We start from the raw sequence: 22,157 nt of genomic DNA, 5'->3' as shown, positions 1-22,157 counted from the left end.
GAGGCTGTGTGGGGTCAGGATGGCTCGCTGCCCGGTGCTGCGTGGTGCTGCCAGCCCCAGTGCACCCTCCCCAAGGTTCAGAGCCCCCCCTGACTGCCCCAAGCTGCTGTGGGGTCAGAGCCACCACAGGGCTTGGCCATTCCCACCGCTGCCTCTCCGTCCCCGCCGTGCTGCCCGCATCCTGCTGAGTGCTCCTGGGGACGGATCCAGCCCTGCCCCCCCGAGTTGGGGGGAGAAATTCCCCCCCCCCTGTTCCCCCCCCTGGGCGCAGGGAATGTGCTGGAGCTCACCCAGGCGGCTCCGGGCAGCTATAAATAAATAGGGCCGGGGCGCACGTGGGGCCGGGCAGCCACAGGGCACGGGCAGGGTGCGGGGCTGCAGCCGTGCCCCCTCCCCAAAACGGGGACCAGGGGGGGATTTGGGCTCTCGTAGGGGTGCTGTTGTAGGATGGGGACCCCTCGGCCCTGGAGCTGTGGGGCTGGAGGACGAGGTGGGGCTGGTGGGGAGCGCGTGAGGCTGCCCGGCACCGGCACCATTACATCAGGGCACTAATTACAGATGCTGCCCGGGATAATTACAGAGCTGGGGCAGGGCAGGGCAGGGCTCAGCCCGGCGCTGGCCCATTTATCACCTGCCCCCACGGGGCACCGGCTTTGGGGCTGGCTGCAGCGCCGACCCCATAGCGAGCAGCTGGGGGGCCAGACCCTCGCCCTGGGGTTCCAGCCCTATAACTGGAGGGGGGGTCAGCAGGGAGGTTTTTTGGGGCCGGGGGCTCAGATCAGCCCTCGTGGCCACGGCACGGGGTGGGAGCAGCCTGGGGAGGGGGCAAAGTCCTGGGGTGTGGGGCAGAGGGGGCAGGAGGGTTGGGATGGGGCATCCGTGCACCCTAGTGATGTCCCCCCCCTCGGCAGGGATTTATTTGCCCCCCTCCCCTCCCCGCTTGCCCCCAGCCTCCCGCAGCGCCCACGCACGCGCTGGCAGGGCAGCGGCCACGCAGCAGCTCTAATTACCTTAATTAATAACCCTTCGATCTGAGGGGAGCTCAGCGCCCCGCCGGCTTCCCCGCAGGCTGAGCCGCTCGGGATCGGGGCGTGGGGGGGGGCTGGGGCTGAGAGGGGACAAACTGGGGGGCAGCCCCCTCCCCAGACCAGCCCTGGGGAGTGGGCGGGGGGCATTGCACCCCCCTGCCAAGCACCTGGGGTGCACGGTTGGCTTTGGGGTTGGTTTTGGGGTTGGATTCGGGATTTGGGGTTGGATTTGGGGCTGTGCAGTGTGCTCGTGATGAGCTCATTGATTTTTCCATCAGCTCGGGCAGGGCGGCTGCACCCATGGGAACGGGGGGGGGGACACAAACCCAGCACCACACCAGGGTCTGAACCTCCGTGGTGGCCCCCTCCTTGCCGTGCCCCCTCTCCGGGCTGGTTTTGGGGTGCTGGGCACGGAGCACCGTCCCTGCCTGTTCCCCCCTGGGATGTGCAGGGCTGTGGCTCCACCAGGAAAAGGGTTTAGGGGCTGTCAGTGTTGGTTGTGGGGTGGCCCTGGTCCCGCTCCCTGGGTCCCTCATGCACCGTGCTGGGGGGCTCAGCTGTGCCACCCCACAGAGTGGGGCCGTTCCCCTTCCCCGTCCTGGTTTCACCTCTGGTTGTGGGTTCACCTGGATGTGGGTTCACCTGGATGTGCTCCTGGGCTGCGTGCTCCCGTCCCATCCCATCCCATCCCCGGAGGGCCCTGTGGCTCCCGGAGCCAGGCTTGGCCACGCAGCATTCCCCCGGCGGGGAGTCTGCTGCCAGCAGTTTCGGGGAAACCACAGCCCTGACCCGGCCAGGAGCCCGCAGCACAAAGCCCTGGGGCGTTTTGGGGTGGTTTTGGGGCGGTTTTGGGGCGCGTGGCCACGTCAGAGGTGGCACAGAGCGGGGTCACCCTGTCCCCGCCGGAGGTTGCCGAGGTCTCCCTGCGCTCTGATCCCAAGGGTGCTCGGAGCTGGGTGTCCCCATATGGCCCTCGTGCTCCCCCAAATTTATCCAGCCCCCCTCCTGCCCCGCTCCCTGAGTCAGAGGAATGCACTTCCGGAGAGGAGGGCTGGGATTTGGGGAAACCTGTTTGCCGGGGAGGGGAGGAGGAGGAGGAGGGATGGCAGGGGATCTCCTGGCCCGCCGCTGACATCATCCCCAAAACAGGCGCTGCCTGCACGAACCCGAATCCTGCATCATCACAGCCCGTGCTCAGCAAGGTCCCTGCCTGCCCCGCTGCTTCTGGGGTGCACGAGCTCTGCCCCATTTCCTGGGGAGCCCCTGTGTCTGTATTTTGGGGTGCACGAGCTCTGCCCCCTCTCCTGGGGATCCCCTATTGACTGTGTTTTGGGGTGCACGAGCTCTGCTCCCTCTCCTGGGATTGCCAGTGCCCATATATTAGGGTGCACAAGTTCTGCTCTCTATCTTGGGGATCCCCAGTGCCTGTGTTTTGGGGTGCACAAGCTCTGTCCCCTCTCCTGGGGATCCACAGTGCCCAATTTTTGGGGTGCATCAGCTCTGCCGGCTGCTGCATAGGGCAGGGGCCGAGCTGGGGGGCTCTGACCCTCTCGGGAAGGGGGGGTCCCACCGTGACCTGCCCCATATTGGGGTAGGGGTGGGATGCATGGGGCTGAAGCCCCCAATCCCAGGGCACTGGAGGCGGACGAGTGGGGTGTGGGTAGGGGGGGGACAGCGGGGGGGACCCCACAAAGAGCTGGGGCTCTGGGATGGGAACCCCGTGTCCTTTTGGGGTGACCGGAGAGCTGACCCGGGTGGTGCTGGCCACGACATTTTGGGGTGCAGGGGGTCCCGTGGGTGGCTGGAGCATCGCCAAACACCGGTGGGAGCGAACCCCAGAATTTGGGAGAAAAGAACCAAGGATGCAGGCGGGCTGAGAGATCGGCCTGGGGGGCACGGAGCGGGGTCGGTGGGCGAATCCCCCCCAGGCTGCCCGGTTCCCCAACCCCACCGGAGGCCCGGGACCGGGGCGGGGAGCTTGGAGCGTCCTCCCCCACCGTGCTGGGGGGAGCGAGGCGGCGCGGCACGGCTCAGCACGGCTCGGCCAACCCTCTGCGCCTCCCCGCCACGCCATGGAGAGGAGCAGCGCCGGGCGGGAGCCGCAGCCCCAACCCCAACCCCAAACAGCCCCCGGTAAGGCTCCGGGGAAACCGGCACCGGATCGGGCCCCTTGGGGTTGGGGTTGGGGTTTTGGGGAGGGGGCACCCAGGAGCAGGGCGGTGGGGCTGGAGATGTGTGGGGGGGGTGAGGGTGCAGGAACCGGCCCCCGCTACTTGGGGAAGAGGGCAGAGAGGGAGGGAGGGGGGCAGGATGTGGGGATGGGGGTGAGGGAGCCCCAAAGAGCCGCAGGGGTTGCCCCGCTCTCGGGTGGGGGTCCCGGATGCGGCCCTCGGCGCGGCGGATGCCGGAGCCCAGCGGGGATGCGTCGGGGCCTGGGGCGGTGGCGGGGTCCTTGGAGAGGAAAGGGGGGACCCCACGGATGGGAAAAGGGGATTCTTGGAGACATTTGGGGCCGGGGGATCCACCCGTGAGGACAAAGCCCGGCGGCGCGGGCCTGTCCCTCCATTTTGGCGGTGGGAAGGAGGCGCGCAGCCCCCCGGCCCCACGGCTGCGGCGCGGCGCTGCGGCGAGATGGAGCCTGCCCTTGACGAGACCTCCCCGGGGCCGTGCTGCCACCGAGCTCCCCCTCCTCACCCCGGCACCCACGGGGCACCCCGACACCCTCCCCGGGGAGCTGTCGATGGGTGCGGGTGCCGTGGCGGGGGTGGCCCCCGGCTCCCCACACCCCACTCGTGCCGCGCTCGCCGCCGCGTGCCGGCACCTTGGCCGGGGCGTGGGCGAGGAGAGCGGTGCCCGGCGGGGAGGTGATGATGGGGACGATGGGGACGATGGGGACGATGGGGACGGTGCCCTCCTGCCTCCGTGGGTGCCCCGGGGAGGGAGCTGAACCCTCCGGACCTCTCCGAAATGGGAGAGGGCAGCGGGGCCGGGTGTCGGGGCGCCGCTTTGTTTTGGCTCCTTTCTTGCAGGGGCTCCGGCCAAATGCTCTTTGGCCCTGGTGGGGTCGGTGTGCGCCGGAGAGGGGCTGTGACTAAGCAAGGGCTTTGTGGCGGGGCCGCTTCCCACTGATGGAGGAAGAGGAGAGGCGGCTCCCCTCCCCCTCGGCCCCCGGTGCCCGCCGCAGCCCGAGTGGGAGGGCCACGCCGCCGCCGTGATTCATCGGCCTGGGCCGCCCGGGTGCTTTCGGAGGAGGGCAGGACGAGCTGGCTGCCTCCCCACCAGCACCCAAATTGCCTCTTGCCGTTTATCCCAGGCTCTTGAGCGAGCTGGCTGCCGAGAGCGAGCGTCACAGGGCGCTGCAGACATCTTGTCTGCCTCCTCTCCCTCCTCTGCCTCCCCTCGCTCGCAGCGCAGCCGAGCATCTCCTTCCCTCTCCGTGCCATCCCCGGCCTGCGTGGGGAAGGGGGACGCTCCCTGACCCCCCCTGAGCAGAGGCTCTTGCCCCCGTGGAGGTTGGTGAAGGATGAACCGAGCTTGGGGTGTTTGGGGACGAGGTTTTTGGGCCCCTCGTGCGCGCGGATCCTCCTGCGCAGCTGCTGGTTGCAAAGTGCCCCCCAGCCTGGCGTGGGTGACCCAAAGGGGCAGGAAGCCCACGCCGCTGCCTGTCTCCCAAAATAACGCAGCTTGGAGGCCCCAAACCTGCGGGGTTTGCCTCGTCCTGGCCTCCAGCGAGCGCAGGGGCTCCCTTGGGGGGCGCAGAGGACCCAGCAGAGGGGCGCACGGGGGCTGCCACCCCATGGCGAGCTGGCACGGCCAGGAGCAGGGCACGGGGCACGGAGCAGGCAGGGCTTGGAGCTTCTTTGGGCCTGCCTCGGTTTCTCCAGCCCTTCCTCCCCCTGGCAGGGAGCGCAGGGAGGGTGCAGGGCGAGCTGGTCGCCCGCCAGCGCCTGCGTTTGGGGGAAGGCAGCGCCGCGAGCGCTCGCCCGGCTCTGGAGCCGCTGCTGGGAAAGCGTCAGGGCAACGTGACGAGGCGCTGGGACGGTCCCGTGGTGCCATGTCCAAAATAACCAGCTCACAGAGCTCCCTGCGGGGACGGGGACGGAGTGGCAGCGGCACGGAGCCGGATCCTGCAGCCCCCCAGCCCCCGGTAGGTGCCCGCAGCCACCTTACGAGGCTCAGGATTTATTTTTTGGAGGTGCCGAGCCTGAACCCGATGGGAGCAGGGCCCTGCCTCCGAGCCGGCTCTGTCATTTCCCAGCGTGATGCTCGCGGGCAGGATTGCAGGAGCAGGGCACGGGGTGGCAGTGGTGTGGGGCACCCCAAGGACGAGGGCAGCAGACGGACGGCAGGCAGGTGCCCAGGCCCCTCGCTCCGGCCAGGGCCACGCCGTGACCGTGGCCAAGTGGAAAGTTTTATCGCCGGGGTGGCGGCGCCCGGGAGCAGCTCCGGCGCGTTCTGCTTTCCTCTGCGGGTTTTTTAAACCCTGGAAACCCCCCCCTGGGTTCTGGCCCCGCTCTGGCCACGAGATCCCAGCTCCCAAGTTCCCCTTGTCGCTCTCGGCGCGTCACCGCCGGGCCGTGGTGTCCCTGCACACCCTGTCCCCCCCTCGCTGTGCTGACCCCCAGGAGCAGGTCAGCCCTGCTGCTGCCCCTGCAGTTTGTGGGGTGGCTCCTGGGACCCTCCCCAAGGAGCACAGGGTGTCCCCGCTGTGTGCTGCTGCCGGGGTGCCACCAGGCACCCACAGGAGATGGGGATGAGGGCGTGCGTCAGCGCTGCGCCCGCCTGGGTGGCCAGGACATGCTGGGGACGTGCTGGGGACGTGCTGGGGATGCTTACTCACTGTCCCTGCCCCATCAGGTGTGAGGGATGCTGCAGCACGGGCAAATCCCCTGGAGCTGGGTGGGTCCGGGCAGGGCATGCCTCTGAGGTTCCTGTGAGTCGTGGGGAGGTGGGGAGGGACAGAGGCAGCACCGGGGCTCTGAGCAACCCCGTGCACCCCACAGGGCTCCGGTGGCTTTGTCCCTGCTGGATGCCAGCACCCGCAGAGCAATCCCAGCCCCTGGGGCTGCTGCTGCCTCCCCATTCCGTGCCATGCTGGGACCTGCTGGGGGCGAGGAGTGGTCCTGGGGGCAAGGAGTGGTCCTGGGGGCGCATCCTCCCCCCTCCTGGTGCTGCCATCCAGGTGGGGGAGGCAGCTGGAAACCAGCAGCACGAGGAAGGGCCGAGGGTGTACAAGTGTCCCCACGGGGCTGCAGGCTCCAGGGAGCCATCGGTGGCTCCAGGGCTGGGGTTGGCATTGGGGTCCTGTCCCCGTGCAGGGACTCGTGCCCTGGGGTGGCCAGGGGCTGTTGTCCAGGCACTGGGACCCCATCCTCATTGGGGTGGCGCTGCAGCAGCCACGGGCAGGCCCCCGCTGTGCCCACCTCCCCTTATGGGGTCAGGATCAGCCCCGTCCAACGTCCCCAGAGCTGCCCAAACTGGGGACAGCTTGGGGATGCCGCGGTGAGCCCGGCTGTGCCACGGAGCGGGTAGGTGGGGATAGGGCACAGCGGGGGGATCTGAGGTTAAGGCTCTCCGGGCTGCCCTCCCCTGCCCCTGCCCTCCCGTTGTGGGATCCTCTCCTTCCCAGAGCCGCCCCCAGGCCTCGATGTGCTCTCGCTTCACGGCACCGGGAAATTGCCTCTGCCTGGCTGAGCATCCCCGGCCACGTGCCGGAGGGGCTGGTGGCGCTCGATGGCACCGCGATGCCTGGTGTCCAGAGCCAGGACGGGCTCCTGGCACCGCAGCTCTGCCCCCGTGGTGCTCCTGGCATCGGGGTGCAGCACCTCGCCGGGTGCCCAGCACCTTTCCCAGCCCCACAGCCCGCTTTGATCCCTCTCCTCTGGGCACAGCACCGTCCCACGTCCCCCTCCAGTGCCGCCCGGGCTGGGGGCTTCAGGGGAACCGTGTCTGGGGGCCGGGAGCTAATCCCCTCTGGAATGCCCCAGGCTGGGGCAGAGGGGCCCCCGCCCGCCTGGGCGCCGGCAGCGTTGGGTTTCAGGGCAGCTGCTGCGCCGGAGCAGCGACAGGGACAGATGGCTCAGGGCTGGCCCCGCTTGGGCTGCGGCTCCTGGGGTTTTGGCCATGCCCTGGCCGTGGGTGCCACCATCCCTGCGGGCAGCGGGGTGGGAAGAATCCTTCCCCTAGGCCGTGCTGGTGGCTCGGTGCCCCGCGGCGATGGGTGGCAGGGTGGCACCTCCCCGGCACAGGCTGGGCGCACCTCGGGGGCTTGGGGAAGTATTTGCATCTGTTGCGAGGTGTCAGCACGGCCCTGAGGCTTCGGCTCAAGTGGTGGTGGCCCCGTTGGCTGGGTGGTGTTGGGAGCGGGTGTGGAGCCTGCCTCGGGGCTGTCCTGCGGGATGTGGGATGTGCAGGATCGGGCCAAGGGACGGGGCCGGCTTCCTGCGGCACAAAATACCCGGAAAGGCTGCGGGAGGGCTGGGGCTGGGGCTGGCCGTGTCCTGCCGTGGGGTGGCCAACGCAGCCCGAGCCCATCCGGGGAGCGCCCGGAGCTCCCCGCAAGCTGCAGAGCCCCCAGAGTGGGTGCTGGGAGCCCTGCGCCCATGGGTGGAGGGGTTCGTGGCGGTGCCTCCCCGCGCAGCCCGGGGCTGTCCCCTGGGATGGTTTGGCCGCGGTGCGGAGGAGCGGCGCCGGGCGGTGTTTGCACAGCCCATACTTTGCCCGTCTCCGAAGATTGCAGAGAGCTCTGCAAACACGGCCGAGCTCCCTGCCTGACAGCACCCCGGGGTGAGAGCCGCGTCCCGTGGCCGCTCCTTGGCTCACCGGGTCCCCGTGCAGCCGGCGGGGACAGGGGTGCCACTCCTGGGGAGACGCAGTGACCCCTCCTGCTGCACGGGGATCGGGGCTGCGATCCCCAGGGGTGCATTTCCTGATGGGCTGCATGGGGGTGCTGATAACTGCGGCCATACAGCACCCATGGGTGGCCCCACAGCACACCCCACAGCTGCCCAGAGCCACCAGCACCCCCTGCACCAGGACCTGCAGCAGGGTTGCAGAGGACGGGACCCCTTCCCCGGGCGCTCCGTGCCGAGGGCACTGCTTTTATTTTTTGGGGGGGTGCAGGGGACGCCCCAAGGTGCACGGAGCGGCCACGGCGTGGGGATTGTTGCGCGGGGAGGGGGTTGTTTTCTTGCGGCGGCCTCGTGTGCATTCCTGGGGCATGAGTTCATGCTTGTGCGCGGGCCACGGCCGCAGCGCGCTGCGGCGCTGGGGGACACGGGCAGCAGAACTGACGTCAGGACGAGGGGCCCGCGCCCATCCTGCCTCCGGACGCACCAGCAGAAGCGGCCCCGCATCCTCCGGGGTGCCCCCGAGTCCCCAACCCACCCTTGGGTGCCCGGCGTGGGGCAGCAGCTGCCGGGGGAAGAAGGGCGGCTTTGTGGCCGCGGTGCCTGGCGGAGCCCCGGCCGCTGGCGCTGGGCTTTGTGCGCCTGGCACCCGGCGTGGGGAGGGCGTGGGGGGGTATGGGGGGGCGTGGGGGGGTCCCACGGGGATGGGGGTGCTCTGACACCCCCCGTGGATTGATTGCCTCTGCGCTGTGTGTGTTGCAGGGAAGACACCGTCCCCGATGGGAGACAGCGTGCTGCCCCTCGCCGTGCAGCCCCCCTCGCCCGGGGGCACCCTGCACGGAGACAGCCCCCCCCCACAGCATGACCGACCCCTCCCTCCGGCCGTCAGCCCCCCAGGACAGCCCCCATCACCCATCCCTCCGGCCGTCACCCCTTCCAAAACGAGCATCCCGCCCGTCCCTCCTGCTGTCCCCCCCCCAGGACAGCCCGTCCCCCCCGCCGCCCCCCCCTCCATGGAGAGCAGCACCCCGCAACGTGACCTCCCCGTCCCCACAGCCACCTCTCCATCAGGACAGCCCGACTCCCCCATCCCTCCCACCGTGGCCCCTTCAGCAGAGAGCGTCCCCCCCTGGTGCGAGCAGCCCCCCCCCAGCCCTCCCCGGCCCCCCGTTGTGGGGCACCCCAAAGCAGAGGCATCGCCCCCCGCCGCCAGCCAGCCGCTCCCCGTCCCTGCTGCCCCCTGCCCGGCAGAGACGGTGCCCCCCGGGAGCACCCCCCAGGACCCCGCCGCCAGCAAAGGGGCCCCCCCCGATGCCAAAAGCCCCCCGGGCAGCGCAGCAGGACCCCCAAAGGACGTGCCCCCCAAGGGTGACCGCTCGTCCCCAGCTGCAGCATCACCGGCTTCGGCCGCCAGCCCCAGACCCAAGCAAGGTGGGTGACCCCGGGGGGCGCAGCATGACCCCTGGCACCCATGGGTGCTGCTCCGTGGCTCCTGGGGGAGCGGGGTGCGGGTACGGGTGCTGTTTTTCCCCATTTTTCTGAGTTTTTCTCCCCGCTGCAGACGCCCAGAAGGCGCAGGCGAGGCACAAGCAGGCCAAGGAGAGGCGCGAGGAGCGAGCGAAGTACCTGGGTGAGCAGCAGGGGAGCGGGGGGCTGCTGGATTTGGGGTGCTGGGAGCCCCACGGGGGGGGAGCTGGGAGGGAAAGTGGATGGGAAAGGGGCAGGCGGGGCAGCTAAGGAGCTTGGCCGGCTCGCTGGCAATCCCATTAGCTGCTATTAGCAGGCTGAGCCCGCAGGGCAGAAGCAGCCGTGCCTGCGGGTCTGCCCCCCCCCAGCACCACACGGGTGACCCCACTGCATCGCCCTGCACCCCGGATGACCTCGGGGCTCCCCAGTGCCCCCCAGTTTGGTGTGGGTGCCCCCGGCTGAGTGGGAGCCCGGCTCCATCCCGCGTTCAGGCAGCAGCTCGGGGCGATGGAGCCCCCGCGCCGCCCGTGGGGCCCCCCGCTCCCCGCGCTCTTTCCACCCTCATTCCCCCATTGTTTCCCCCGAGCGGTTCGGCGGGCTCCCGGGCTCCCTTTTGTCCTTGCCCAAACTCCTCCCTCGCCTCGCCACGCCACGATGCTGCCGACCCCGTGCACCCGGGGAGCCGCTCGGCCCCGTGCCGCGGCCACCGCCACGCGGCCCCACCGTGGTACCGGGGCTCTCCGGGTCCCCTGGGAGCTGCGTCCCACTGGGGGGCTGTGCAAGGGTGCGACCCCCTTGCCCGGGCTCCCCCCTGCAGCTGCCAAGCGGGTGCTGTGGCTGGAGAAGGAGGAGAAGGCCAAGCTGCTGCGGGAGAAGCAGCTGGAGGATCGCCGCAAGCGGCTGGAGGAGCAGCGGCTGAAGGCGGAGAAGCGCCGCGCCGTGCTGGAGGAGCGGCAGAGGCAGAAGCTGGAGAAGAACAAGGTGGGACCGGGGGGCTGGGGGCTGGCACAGCGGGGATGTGCAGCCCCCTCGGGTTTCTGTCGGCCCATCCTGGGCTCCTCGGGCACACACGGGTGCCTCAGCCAGGGCGGGTGCCGCTGCCCCTTCTCTCTCCGAGTGTCCCCGTGGCTGTGACAGCCCCGGGTTGGGGCTCTCGGGGCATTCCCGTGCCCGATCCCATCCTGAACCCATCCCTCTCCCCGGGCAGGAGCGCTACGAGGCGGCCATCCAGCGCTCGGCCAAGAAGACGTGGGCAGAGATCCGGCAGCAGCGGTGGTCGTGGGCTGGGGCCCTGCACCACGGCTCCTCGGCGCACAAGGACGGTGAGTGCGGGGCTGGGCGTGCAGCGGGGTCCCCAGGGCTCTGGGTGACAGCTCGGCGGTGCTCAGGTGAGCAGGATGGGTGCCACCAAACCCAAAGTGCTGCTTTGCTGCTGCGTCGTCACCCTGCGCTGTGCCGGGGCCCGCTGGGACCCCTTGGCTCTTCCCATTTCTCATGGCACCGTGCCCTAAATAAAGGCTGGCTGGGACCGGAGGCTGCATCCTCCCTCCTGCAGTCTGCGTCCTGCGGGGTGGCCGTGGGGTGGCTGTGGGGTGGCCGCGGGGCGTTGTGTGGCTCTGGAAGCCAGGGTGAGGTTGTGGAGCTGTGCGGGGACGTCGCCGACTCGTTGGGATTCGAGTCCTTTTTTTGCCCCTGCTGTGTGGGGGCAGCGTTTGGCCCCAACGTGGGGGTGAGCAGGGCTCTGTGTGGCCGTGCCATGCCCCACAGCGGGCTCCTCTCCTCGGGGACACCTCCCTCGTGGTGCTGGCACCACGGCTCTGCGGGCAGAGGTCCTGGTGGACCTCCAGTGGACAGGGCTACGGCCAACAGCGTGGTGGGGAGCGTCGCGTCCCCGAGCCCTGGCTGCTCCCCTCGTGCCACGGGGTGGCTGCAGCAGTGCCGGCAGTGCCTGGCCGGGCTGCGTGTGCCGGTTTCGGGTGCGTGGTGCTGCCTGGTGAGGCTGAGTAGAGGTGCTGGGTGTGCAGACGTGGTTTGTACAGGCGCTGTGTGGCTCGTGGCACACTCGGGAGCAGATCTCTCCCCCTCGCCGCGCGGTGCCTGGCAGGGTTTGGCAAGGGGACGCCCTTCAGGTCCCCCTGCCACCTCCCGTGGGGGGCACACGGCCAGCGCTGCCCCCAGCGCTGTGGTTTGAGCTGGCTGCTGCCTCCTCCAGCAGCGGGCTCTCTGTCTGCCCACCCGGGGGCAGAGGGGTCCCGGCACCCTGCCGAGGCGTTGCTGTCCCCCAGCACCATCCTGGTGCTGCCACGGAGAACAGGAGCTGGTGTGAGAGTCGTCCCCTGCCTGTCTAGTCCTGCTGCTCCTGGCTGGCAGATTTCGAGGTCCAGCCCGGGTTGTGGGGACCCCAAAGCGGCAGGGCCAGGAGCTGCTGCGGTCCCCGAAGATCCCTGCATGAGTCCAGCATGAGCGGAGCTCGCGATGCCGGTGCCCGGACAACGTCGCTCCCGGTCCCAACCTCTCCGTACCACGTCCTCCTCCTGCCCCCTGCCCCTCCGCAGCCCCACGGCCCCACGTCAGTGCATGCTGCATGCGGGGGGACCCCAGCCCAGCCCTCACACACCCCCCCCCGACCTTAATGCCCTTGTGTCTTTTCCCTCCTCCAGGTGCGAGCCGGTGCTCGGTGTCCGCCGTAAACCTCCCCAAACACGTCGACTCTATAATCAACAAGCGGCTCTCCAAATCCTCCGCCACCCTCTGGAACTCTCCCAGTAGAAGTAAGAGCCCTTTGCGTGTGCCCGCAGCGCAGGGGGGCACAGCCCGGCCCCTGCCCCATGTCAGGGACCCCACCCCATAGGCAGGCAGCCCCCACCCACACCCCCCTGACCCCGCCGTGCCGCACGGTGCCCATGGAGAGGAGAAGCCGTTCGCTGTTTTCTCTTGCAGGAGGAGGCTGGAGCTGGCCGGTGGCTCCTTGCCCAGCCACGGGGCATGGCAGAGCCGGCCGGGAGGAGGAGGAGGAGAAGCACTGGGTGGTGGCACCGGGATAGGGACTGGGATTGGGACCAGGGAGCCTTTTTGCTCCCTGCCCCAGGGCAGCTTGTGCTGTGCGAGCTGTGTCCGATGGGTGCAGAGGCGGCTGCAGCACGAGGCTGCCCACCACCAGAGCTTGCTCGGGGCCGGTGCCCACCGTGATGCCCATCCTGGAGTCAGGGCACCGTGGGTGCAGTGCCGTGCAGGGTGCCGTGAGGTCGTCGTGGCCTGGGCGAGCTGCCTGGGGCTGCTGGCCGTGCTGTGGGGCTGCGTCCAGCGCCGGGGCTGCTGTTGTGTTTCTGGGTTGCCTGGAGATGGGCGCGCACCGCCGGGTATAAATAGCTGGAGCAGCTGATGCAGGCGGCTCCCGACGGCCCCCGCGCTGGGGCTCAGCCGGGGGAGGCACCCCCGGGGCTGTCGGCTTCACCTTGTGCCCTGTGCTGGTGCTGAGCACGGTGCTGGGTCCCCATTATTGCTCCAACCTCTCTGTTTTCTCCCCTCCTGGCAGCAAGATGCTGCTCCCTGCCTTTGCCAGGGATCCTGATGGAGAGGAGCACAAGGTCCCGGTACCTACGGGTGCTATCCACGTGGCCGTGGGGCGCTGGGTGCCAGCAGCAGGCAACTGAGGGCAGCTGGCAGCGTCCCCGTGCCCAGCTGAGCCAGCAGCGTGGCTGCAGGCCACAGTTCCTCGGGTGCTGCGAGCCTGGCCTGGCTCCTGTGGCACGCCCGGCAGCTTCAGCGCGTCTCCTTTGGGGCAAGGGCACGGTGCAGTGCCCTGCAGCAGCCCTGCGCCGAGGGCTTGGTCTCGGTCTCACCAGGACAGGGTGCATGAGGAGGGTGCGTGCCAGCGTCGGGTACGAGGAGGGGACTGGTGGAAAGGGTGGTGAGGAGCAGAGCTCCCAACGCTGCTCGTGCTGCTCACTGCGGGTGCATCTCGGGATGGGGCACGGGGATAACGTCGCCGTCCTGCTGCATCGCCATCCCTTGGGTGCCTGGTCACCCACTAGCGCGTGTGCATGTGCAGTGCCGTGGTTGTCCGTGCCAGGACAACCCTGTTGCAGCTGAGGTTTGGGCTTGGCAGCTGTGGGGCTGAAGGAGAGGGGTCCGGGGTGGTGCCGGGGGGCTCTGGGGAGCGCTGAGGGCTCGTCTCCCTTCTCAGACCGCAGCTTGCAGCTCAGCCCCTGGGAGAGCAGCATCGTGGACCGGCTGATGACGCCCACCCTGTCCTTCCTCGCGCGCAGCCGGAGCGCCGTGACGCTGGCTGGGAACGGCAAGGAGCAGGGTGAGAGCACGGGGGGGGCACAGAACCACACGGGGCAGGGGGCAGGGGGCTGGGACCTCTCCACCACGGGGCTGCGAGGAAGGAGCCCGCAGCCACCAGGAGCTGGTGGTGCCGGAGCTGTGCCGCTCGCGTTCTGACGGCGCTGCTGCTCCGACCCCCCCCCAGTGCCCGTGTGCCCCCGCTCGGCCTCCGCCAGCCCCCTCAGCCCCTGCCACAACCACCGCCTGCAGCACCGCTGCTGGGAGCGGCGGAAGGGCCCCGCCGGCAGCCCCGACGTGACGCCGCGCCGCCGCACTGAGTCCTCGCCCGTGAGTGTCACCTCCCGTGGGGACACCCTTGGGTGCTGTGCTGGCTGTGCCGGGACGGCCCCGGGGCACAGCTCGGCTCCCGGCCGTGCCAAACTCTGCCGCTGTCTCTCTCTGGGCGGAGCAGAAGAAGAAGGAGAAGAAGGAGAAGGAGCGGGAGAACGCCAAGGAGCGCAGCACCTTGTCCCGCGAGCGCAGCCTCAAGAAGCGGCAGTCGCTGCCCGCGGCACAGCCCCGGCTCCTGCCCGCAGGGGACAGCAGGTAGGGACCCAAAACCCACACCCTGTGCCCTGTGACACGCTGTAACCCCCACCCCGGCCCTACTAACCCCCCCTCTATTTCTCTCTCCGTTTGCAGCCCTGGCCCCAAGAACCGTCCCTCGTCCCCCGCCACCCCCAAAGGCCGCCCGGCATCCCCCAGCCCGGCCCTCGGCTCCCCCCACAAGCCGCCCCTGCCCCGCAGCGCCCATTCGTCCCCCAAGGTGCGTGCCAAAGCCCGGGACGAGCGGGGTGAGCAGGAGGGCCAGGTGAAAGCACGAGAGAAGAAGGAGGAGGAGAGGGGCTCGGCCCCCTCCGACCCCCCCAGGGTGCCCACAGAGCCCCCAGCAGGTGGGTACGGACGGGGGGGCGGCCATGGGGGCAGCGGGGCCAAGGAGAACAGGAGCAGTACTCACTCTGTGTGCACCCCACAGCCCCCACAGCCCCCGCAGCCCCCAGCCCCGCTGTGGCCACCCCCCCCAGCAGACCCCCGGCCGGCACCACGGACCGGGAGGAGGCCGCCCGGCTGCTGGCAGAGAAGCGGCGCCAGGCCCGCGAGCAGCGGGAGCGGGAGGAACGGGAACGTCGGGAGCAGGAGGAGCAGGAGAGGTGGGCGTCCCAACCCCCCCCGGCTTTGTCACCCTGGCACCCCCCCAAAAAAAACCCCGCTGAGGGTCCCCTTCCCTGCAGGCGGCTGCAGGAGGAGCGGGCGCAGCGGGCGGCGGAGGAGCAGAGCCGCAGGGAGGCCCTGGCGCGGCAGCGGGAGGAGGAGCGGCGGCTGCAGGAGGAGCGCGAGGCTCAGGAGAGGGCTCGGGCTGAGAAGGAGGAGGCTGAGAGGCTGCAGAGACAGGTCTGGGGTGGGGGGGTGCGGGGGGGAGAGGAGGGAATGGGGAGGGAGAGGTGGGGTGGGGGATGAAGGTAGGGCTGGGGGATGAAGGCATGATGAGGATGAAGGCAGGACTGTAGGGTGAAGGCAGAACCAGAGGATGGAGGCAGGATGAGGATGGAGGCAGGATGAGGATGGAGGCAGGGAGGGTTTTCTGTGGTCCCCCCACAGCGGGATGCAGGAGCGTGGAGCAGCCCAGCCCTGCCATGCCTGGGGCAGGGGGTGGCGTGTGGGGAGCACATCCCAGGGGACACGGGACAGGGTGCTGCGGAGCCCCCTGCTCAGCCTGTCCCCACTGTCCCCACCCCATCCGCCCCAAATGTGCCCCAGAGGGAAGAGGCCGAGGCGAGGGCACGCGAAGAGGCTGAGCGGCAGCGCCAGGAGCGGGAGAAACATTTCCAGCGTGAGGAGCAGGAGCGGCTGGAGAGGAAGAAGGTGAGGGCTGGGGGCTCCCCCGAGCGCGTGGCACTTGATGGGGGGGGTCCCCAGGCAAGGGGTCCTGCCCAAAATTTGGGGCAGATCCCCCTGACGAGGGGTATGTGTGAGCTCCCGTCTGCCCCGCAGCGCCTGGAGGAGATCATGAAGAGGACGCGCAAATCGGACGCAGGAGATGCCAAGGTGGGTGCCCACCCTGCGGGGTCCGCAGCCCCCTCCCCTCCCCGCCGCTGCCCCTCACGGCTCTCCTCTCCCCGCAGAAGAAGGAGGACAAGAAGATAATGAACGGGAAGGCAGCCGAGCAGGAGGATGTCACAGGTACAAACGGCCCCTTCTGCAGGGCTGGGGACAGCACCCGCAGCACCCTGAGGTGCCCGGGGTCCCCAGAGCCATCTTGCTCTCTGCCTCGCCATGCCCCGTGCCTCAGGGGGCTGATTTGGGGCTCTCCTCGTGTCCCCAGGCCGTGAGAAGCGAGCGGGGCCAATGCCCAAGGCCGAGGAGCTCCCTGAGACGGAGACACCGAGCACGGGGACGCCGGGGACGCTGAAGGGCCCCTCGGGCGAGGGGCTGCAGCCGAGGTGAGCACAGGGGCGGGCAGCGGGGCGAGGAGCGCGGGGAGCCCGGCTCAAACCCAAATTCCCACCCCAAAGCTCCCCGACCAAGGAGGTGGCGGCGCCCGTGGTGAACGGCGTGCAGCCCGGCAAGCACGAGAACGGCTTCTCCGGCACCGAGGGCTCCCCGGAGCTGCTGGAGCTCTCCCACCACAGCAGCAGCCCCGGCAGCATCATCCCCTTCGGCGACAAGGAGCCCTTCCTCAAGCAAGCCGTGGTCAAACCCCCCCAGGTCACAGGTGAGAGACGCGGGGGGCTGCGTGGGGGGCGACGCCATTGCAGCCACCCCGGCTCTAACAGTGCTTCTTTCTCTCCTCATCCCCACAGAAGTGCTCTGAGGGCCCGGCCATGGCTGATGTCCCCGCGGGGCCACCTCGCACGTGCCACCAGCGGCCCCCCGCAGCCCCGTAGCTGTTGTCAGAACAAACACCGCGCTGCTCCCCTCCGCCCGCCGCCCACACCCGGCCCCGCCACGAGGAGCCCGGGCGGCGCCAGGTCCCCTGCCCGCACCGGGGCCTCCTGGTTTCTCTCTCGGTTCTCGTTTTTATTTCATTTTATTATTTTATTTTATTTTTTTTTTTTAAACATGCACCTTATCAGACTGACACCCTCACCCCAGCAGCCTGCCGTGAGCCGCCTCCTCCTCCTCCTCCTCCACCCCCCAACCCCCCCCCTGGACGTGTGGTGTAATAATGTAGTTATTTAACTCGCTGGGTACAAAGGATGTGAATAATGTAAATAGAGCTCGGCCGGGGGGGGTGGGCGTGTGGGGGCTGCTGAGGGGGAGGGGGGGGCTGCCCGCGCCCTCGTGTCAGTGTCGTGCATTTGGACAACCTCCAACAATAAAACACGGACAAGCGCCCGCGCCTCGCCTCGCTGCGTCCCCGGGGATGAGGGGTTTGGGAGGCAAATGGCGGGGTTCAGCCCCTGACGGGGCGCTGAGGGGCCGGGCCCCGCCCGCCAGGGCCCCGCCGCCATTTTGCGGCCCTCCCTGGCGCCAGGGAGCGGGCGAGGGAGAGGGAGGCGGAAGCCGCGGCCTGAGCCGCGCTGAGCGGGGGGGATGCTGGGAGTTGTAGTCCGCGCGGCGCTGCCGGCGGAAGGGAGAAGCGGGGGAGTGGACTACGACTCCCGGCAGCCCCCGCGGGAGGGAGGGCGCGAAGCGGAAGTGCGTGAGGGGAGGTGGAGGCGCCTGCCTGCTGCCGCCGCCGCTGCTGCTGCTGAGGAGGCCGCGGGCGGAGCGGGGCCGGTGAGTGCGGCCCGGCCCGGCCCGGTTCGGCCCCGTCTCGTCCCTGTCCCTCCGCCGGGCCCTGCCCCGCGCCCCCAGCCCCGTTCCCTCAACCCCAGCCCCCGGCCCGAGCCGCTCCCGGCCAGGCCTTGCCCCCCCCGCGCCTCATCCCGGGCCTCACCGCGGGCTCCTCACGGTGCTCCCCCCCTCTCCTTTCCCCCCCCCCCCCCCCCGCTCCCGGTTCCCTCCCCCCCTCTTCGCCCCCTCCCGGTTCCCCCATCCCAGCCCCGGGCCCCGCTCCGAGCTCCCTGCATCGGCCCTGCCGCGGCCTCGTGGCTGGGCAGGGCCCCGCCGCCCCCCCCCCACACCCCCCCGGCCCGGCCCTGGAGGTTTTGGGATCCCCCCCTCGGCTCATGGGGACCTCCCCCCCCCCCCCTCCGACAGCCCCGTCCCCGGTGGTGTGGCACGGAGCGGGGTCGTGCTCTGAGCCCCCAGCCCTGCGGCACCTCCGGGGGAGGCTCGGGGGAGGCCTCGCTGCTCTCTGTGACTGCCTGGAAAGAAGGGGTGGGGAGCTGGGGTCGGCCTCTGCTCACAGGGAACTGTGCCAGGAGCAGAGGGAACGGCCTCGAGTTGTGCCAGGGGAGGTTCAGGCTGGCAATGAGGAGACATTTCTCCTCAGCAAGAGCGCTCAGGCGTTGGGACGGGTTGCCCAGGGAGGTGGTGGAGTCCCCGTCCCTGGGGGTGTTGAGGGAGAGGTTGGACGTGGTGCTTGGGGACAGGGGCAGGGGGTGGTGGTGGGGGTAGGGGAGTGATCCGCTCAGATGATCTTGAAGGGTTTTTCCAAGCCTGATGATTCCGGGATGCTGTGACACCTCGTTTCCCTAGCTCGTGCTGTTTGGGCGAGGTTAAAGTGCCCGAGGCTTTTCTAAACACGTTCTGAAGTCTCTACAAGCTAATTGTTCCCCTAATTGCCTCCTGCGCGGCTTTCTGAGTGCACTGACACGTCAGAAGGTGACGCGATAAGTTCAGAACAGGCCACGCTCGCTGTGGTGGCCGTGCAAGCTGTGGGATAAGTTCTGTTTGCTGGCCCTGCGCATGAGCCCACATGGGGTGTGTGCTGTTACGTGTCCCACAGCGCTTCCTCCTTGCAGATCAGAGAGCAGGAATGCCCCTCGTGGGCTCTGAGCGTGTCCTAGGGGAAGGAAGCCCTGAAAAAAATGTGCGATGAACAAGTGTTGCTGTTGGGAAGGTGGCGTGGGATTGTAACTGGGTGGGTGGGAGGAGGAGGGGGCCCTTCCTTACCTGCTGGACGCTTTTGGGATGCTCTTTCCTAAGATCACACGCCCAAATCATCCAGTTCTTTCCCGCAGAGGACTCACAGTATTTTTTCCCTCCAGTAGCAGGCAGGTAATTAATGTAATTGCTCACGGGAAGGTCGAGGGGAAGTTTTGTGCCTTTTGTGTGGGCAGCCCCGCCAAGTGCTGCGGCCACGGGGATCTGTGGGGTTGTGTTGCATAACCTGAGCCTCCTCGCTTAAACGTTCCTCAGCAGCTGCCTTTTGAAGCTTGGCCTCCTGAATTGCCTTTACGGGAGCGTGTTGTGGAGACAGGAGGGTGGTTACCTAGACGTGCCCTGCGTTCTTTTTAGGGTCTGCCTGCCCTGAACCTCTGCAGGTGCTCAGCCCAGCAGGGAAATGGCTGACTGTGAACTGCATTACCAGTTACACAACCTGACAGCAGCTAAGAGGATAAAATCGGGCAGTTATTGTGGAAAGCTGTCTAAAATGCACGCTCCCGTGACGTGGGATCCCTTGCAGAGCCGAGGGCTTTGTGCTTGTCTAAATTTCCTTTGGATTCTGCTTCCCGGTTTTGTTTCGCGTCCTCCCTGCTGTGAATTGGCTGCTCCTAAAGTAGGGACAGGGAGGGTCGTGTGTGACAAGCGGATTTGGGGAGTGACCCCAGACGTCCTTAGGAAGTTTCCCGTGTCGGTTCCTTGCTGTCCTGAGACATCTTCTCAAAACGCAGCGCCGCTCTGCTTTGCCTGGGGCTGCTGCTCAGGGGGAGAAGGGAGAAGCCTCACCCCGGGGGAACACAAGGGCGTCGGAGCTGGCACCATTTTCCATCCAGGAATAAAAACAGGGCAATGTTTCGATGCTTATCTGCCAGCTTACGGTAAAGAAACACCCTGGCTGTGACAAGGAGGCATCTGTGATGTTTTCCTCCTGGTATCTTGCTTGCTGTGAGCTCCCTGGAGTGGATCCATCCATGCGGGACGCGTGGAGCTGCAGCCTCTGGCCCTGCCACCACTCTTCCCACAAGTTGTGCCTGTTCATTGCACCATAATGTCTCCTTCCTGCTCCCTTCATCCCTAATTCCCTCTTTGCAGATCTGTCTGGGCACAAAACGAACCTGCTGCTCTCCTCAGTCCTCCAGCAAGCCCTGCTCACAAGCTGAGGGCCGAGATGTCGGCGCAGCCGTGCCCCCTGCCATGAACTCTTCCAATTCTGCTCGGAGCACAGCATCTGTATGAGAAATGTGCTCTGCTCTGAGGTCACAATAATGTAATTTAGCCGTCTGCTGGTTTCTGCAGCTTAGTTAGGCCAGGAAGCTTTGTAAGCCCTGCTTAAGCAAATAATTAGTCATTCAGCTCCAGCCAGGCCTGCGCTGAGCTCGCTGGTGATGTTAGAGGCTGGCATGCTGCTGGCCAGCTCCTCCAGGTGTGCTTGGTGCTATCGGGAAGCCAAAGCATGACGTGCTTGAAACAGGCAATAAAATGGGTGCTCCTCCACGCAGGGCAGCAGGTTTATTTCTGCCAGGACAATAATCCCATCGGTTTTGGGGGTCGTGGTTTCCTCCGAATTATCCCAACACGGAGAGCTGTGTGGTGTGAAGTTGGTGCCCTCCATTTATTTATCCACGCAGCTGAGGGCAGAGCAGGAGGAGCAGAGCTGGTGGCTCCTGGGGGAGCTGCTGCAAGGCTCGGTCAGCAGGGGGTGGTAGGCGCTGGGGTTGTGCTGATTTAGGTCTTTAGGTGGTGTTCAGCCCCTCCTCTGCGTGCTTCCAGCTGGCCCTGTTCAGCTCTGGGCTTGGTAGGTCGGCAAAAAGGCTCAGCCAGCTGGGGAGCGGGGCTTGAAAAGTGAAGGGAATGGGTTTAGCACGAGGGCTCATCTCCTCCTTCCTCTTGGTGCTGGAGTCACCCCAAAACAGGAACAGGGATAGTGAGGATGCCGTTTTGTGGGTGGCAGCCTGGGTTTGGGACTCAGGAGCCCCTCCTGCCCCGAGGGAAATCCCCCTCCCTCCTCAGCGAGAGGGAGCAGCAGCAGGGGCTGGCTGACAGCGGCCGTCACCGCCGCTAGGTCCGAGAAAGTGAGGAGTTCTGCTTAATTTAGTGCCATGGTGTCAGAGCTATGAATAGGCCAGGCATGGGACTGCGTTTTGTGCCAGCAGGGCGCTGGGTTTGTGCTCTCCCCCTCCGTGGTAACCGAAAGCTAAAATAATGACACAAAAATAAAAAAAAATAACAGCATGCAGACGACATCCAGTCCGGGGCACGGGGCCCTGGGGGTGCAGTTCCCTCCCCAGGACCAGCTTTCTGCCAGTGCCCTCCTGTCCTAAATCCCAGGAGAATGCTTGGTACCTTTCTCCCCTGCTGTATTTGTACGAGGACGAAGCCTCTCTGCAAATCCCAGCTCTCAGCCTCTGCTCTGACACGGAGCAAGTGTTGCCGCTCAGCATTTCATCCCCACCTCCGTCACCCGGCCATTTTTAGCCCGTCCTGATGCGCTGTGGGGTGGCTGCAGGGCGGGGGGAGAAAGGAGAGACTCTGGCTGTGAAGTGCGGCTGCTGTCGCTGGTGTCACAGGTCCTCCCCAGTGCTGCTGGCGTTTTGTTTTTCCCTTTGGTTGAGTGCAAGGAAGAAATGAAAGGCGGGCAAGTAACCCCTGAAGTTTCTCTGCTCTGAGAGTACGAACAAGGATGGCTTGGGGGGCAGGGTGGGGGCACCGAGCTGAAATCCTGGTCTGAATAGGTTCAGTGTTACCGGTGCTGAGCTGTGCCTTACCAGAGGACTGTGTGTGTGATATCATCGGGGGGTGGCACCTGATTATTTTGGGCCCTGTGTGAGGTATTGCAGTTAATTGCTCCTTCAGGGCTATGGATGAGATCAGGTCCCTGAGTTTAGGTCTGTGTAGCCACCGTCTGCTCGCGCTGGGCACCTTTAGGTGGCCTCTTCTACTGGGAAACAGCTTCGGGATGGGTGGGTAAAAGCAGAACCCAGTGCTGTGCTTGTCAGATCTCAATTGGTTTAATTTTTTTTCCTTTTCTCCCTAGGTGAGAGCTCAACTGCTTCTCCTAAAGCAACGTTCAGGAACATCCTTGATGGGAGACCTGTACGAGGTGCGTAACGCCAAGTCATGGGCAGCCCTTTCCTTGTTTTTTCCTTAAGGTGACAAGATTCAGGTTAAGGTAGTTAATGTCAGTTAACGCCCAGTGGTGGCTTGGTAATAAACACCTGACTGGGTTTGCTTTTTGCAGCTTGTAACTGAAAATTGCCAGAGATTAAATGTGTGGAGAGTGTTAATCCCTCAGGACAGCCCCAGTTTGGGGGCTGTGGATTTCAGAAGATACCCCAAATTCAATTGTTTGTACCAGCACTTGCTGTTTCTTTGGGAGCATAACTTCCAAGCTGGTTTAAGAGCACTGTGGGCACTGCGACGAAGGAAATATCAGCGTATGTGGCGTGCTGGGTTCCAGACTGCAGGGACCAGAGCGAGCTGAGAACTTCACTGG

At 67.1% G+C, this 22,157-nt stretch overlaps 2 protein-coding genes across 5 annotated transcripts in view; both read left to right on the top strand.

Moving 5' to 3' along the window:
• Nucleotides 1-5,029: 5,029 nt before the first annotated feature.
• MAP7D1 (MAP7 domain containing 1) lies at nucleotides 5,030-17,008 on the top strand. 2 transcript variants are annotated; one of them, XM_068657700.1, is made up of 18 exons: nucleotides 5,030-5,175; nucleotides 8,639-9,307; nucleotides 9,438-9,506; nucleotides 10,161-10,324; nucleotides 10,551-10,665; nucleotides 12,004-12,114; nucleotides 13,530-13,652; nucleotides 13,818-13,960; nucleotides 14,085-14,218; nucleotides 14,315-14,565; nucleotides 14,649-14,823; nucleotides 14,905-15,064; nucleotides 15,431-15,535; nucleotides 15,665-15,718; nucleotides 15,796-15,853; nucleotides 15,996-16,113; nucleotides 16,186-16,385; nucleotides 16,474-17,008. In XM_068657700.1, exons 2-18 carry the CDS (start codon nucleotides 8,656-8,658, stop codon nucleotides 16,482-16,484), a joined length of 2,643 nt encoding a protein of 880 aa, XP_068513801.1. In that variant the 5' UTR covers nucleotides 5,030-5,175; nucleotides 8,639-8,655; the 3' UTR covers nucleotides 16,485-17,008. The 2 variants fall into 2 exon arrangements, with proteins under 2 accessions (XP_068513801.1, XP_068513800.1); XM_068657699.1 differs by lacking the exons at nucleotides 5,030-5,175; nucleotides 12,004-12,114.
• A 242-nt stretch (nucleotides 17,009-17,250) lies between these two features.
• Nucleotides 17,251-22,157, top strand: part of THRAP3 (thyroid hormone receptor associated protein 3) — a 32,515-nt gene continuing 27,608 nt past the window's right edge. Inside the window, exons 1-2 of one of the 3 annotated variants that reach the window (XM_068657704.1) lie at nucleotides 17,251-17,392; nucleotides 21,699-21,764. The gene's annotated coding sequence lies outside the window, so the exon portion shown is untranslated. Of the gene's footprint in view, nucleotides 17,393-21,223; nucleotides 21,300-21,698; nucleotides 21,765-22,157 lie in introns of those variants that run through there. The other 2 variants (XM_068657701.1, XM_068657702.1) reach the window with 2 other exon arrangements.

This window comes from Anas acuta, chromosome 21 (genome assembly GCF_963932015.1).
Source record: "Anas acuta chromosome 21, bAnaAcu1.1, whole genome shotgun sequence".
In the NCBI taxonomy this organism is placed as follows: Eukaryota; Metazoa; Chordata; class Aves; order Anseriformes; family Anatidae; genus Anas; species Anas acuta.
This window is presented reverse-complemented; position numbering and strand designations above follow the sequence as displayed.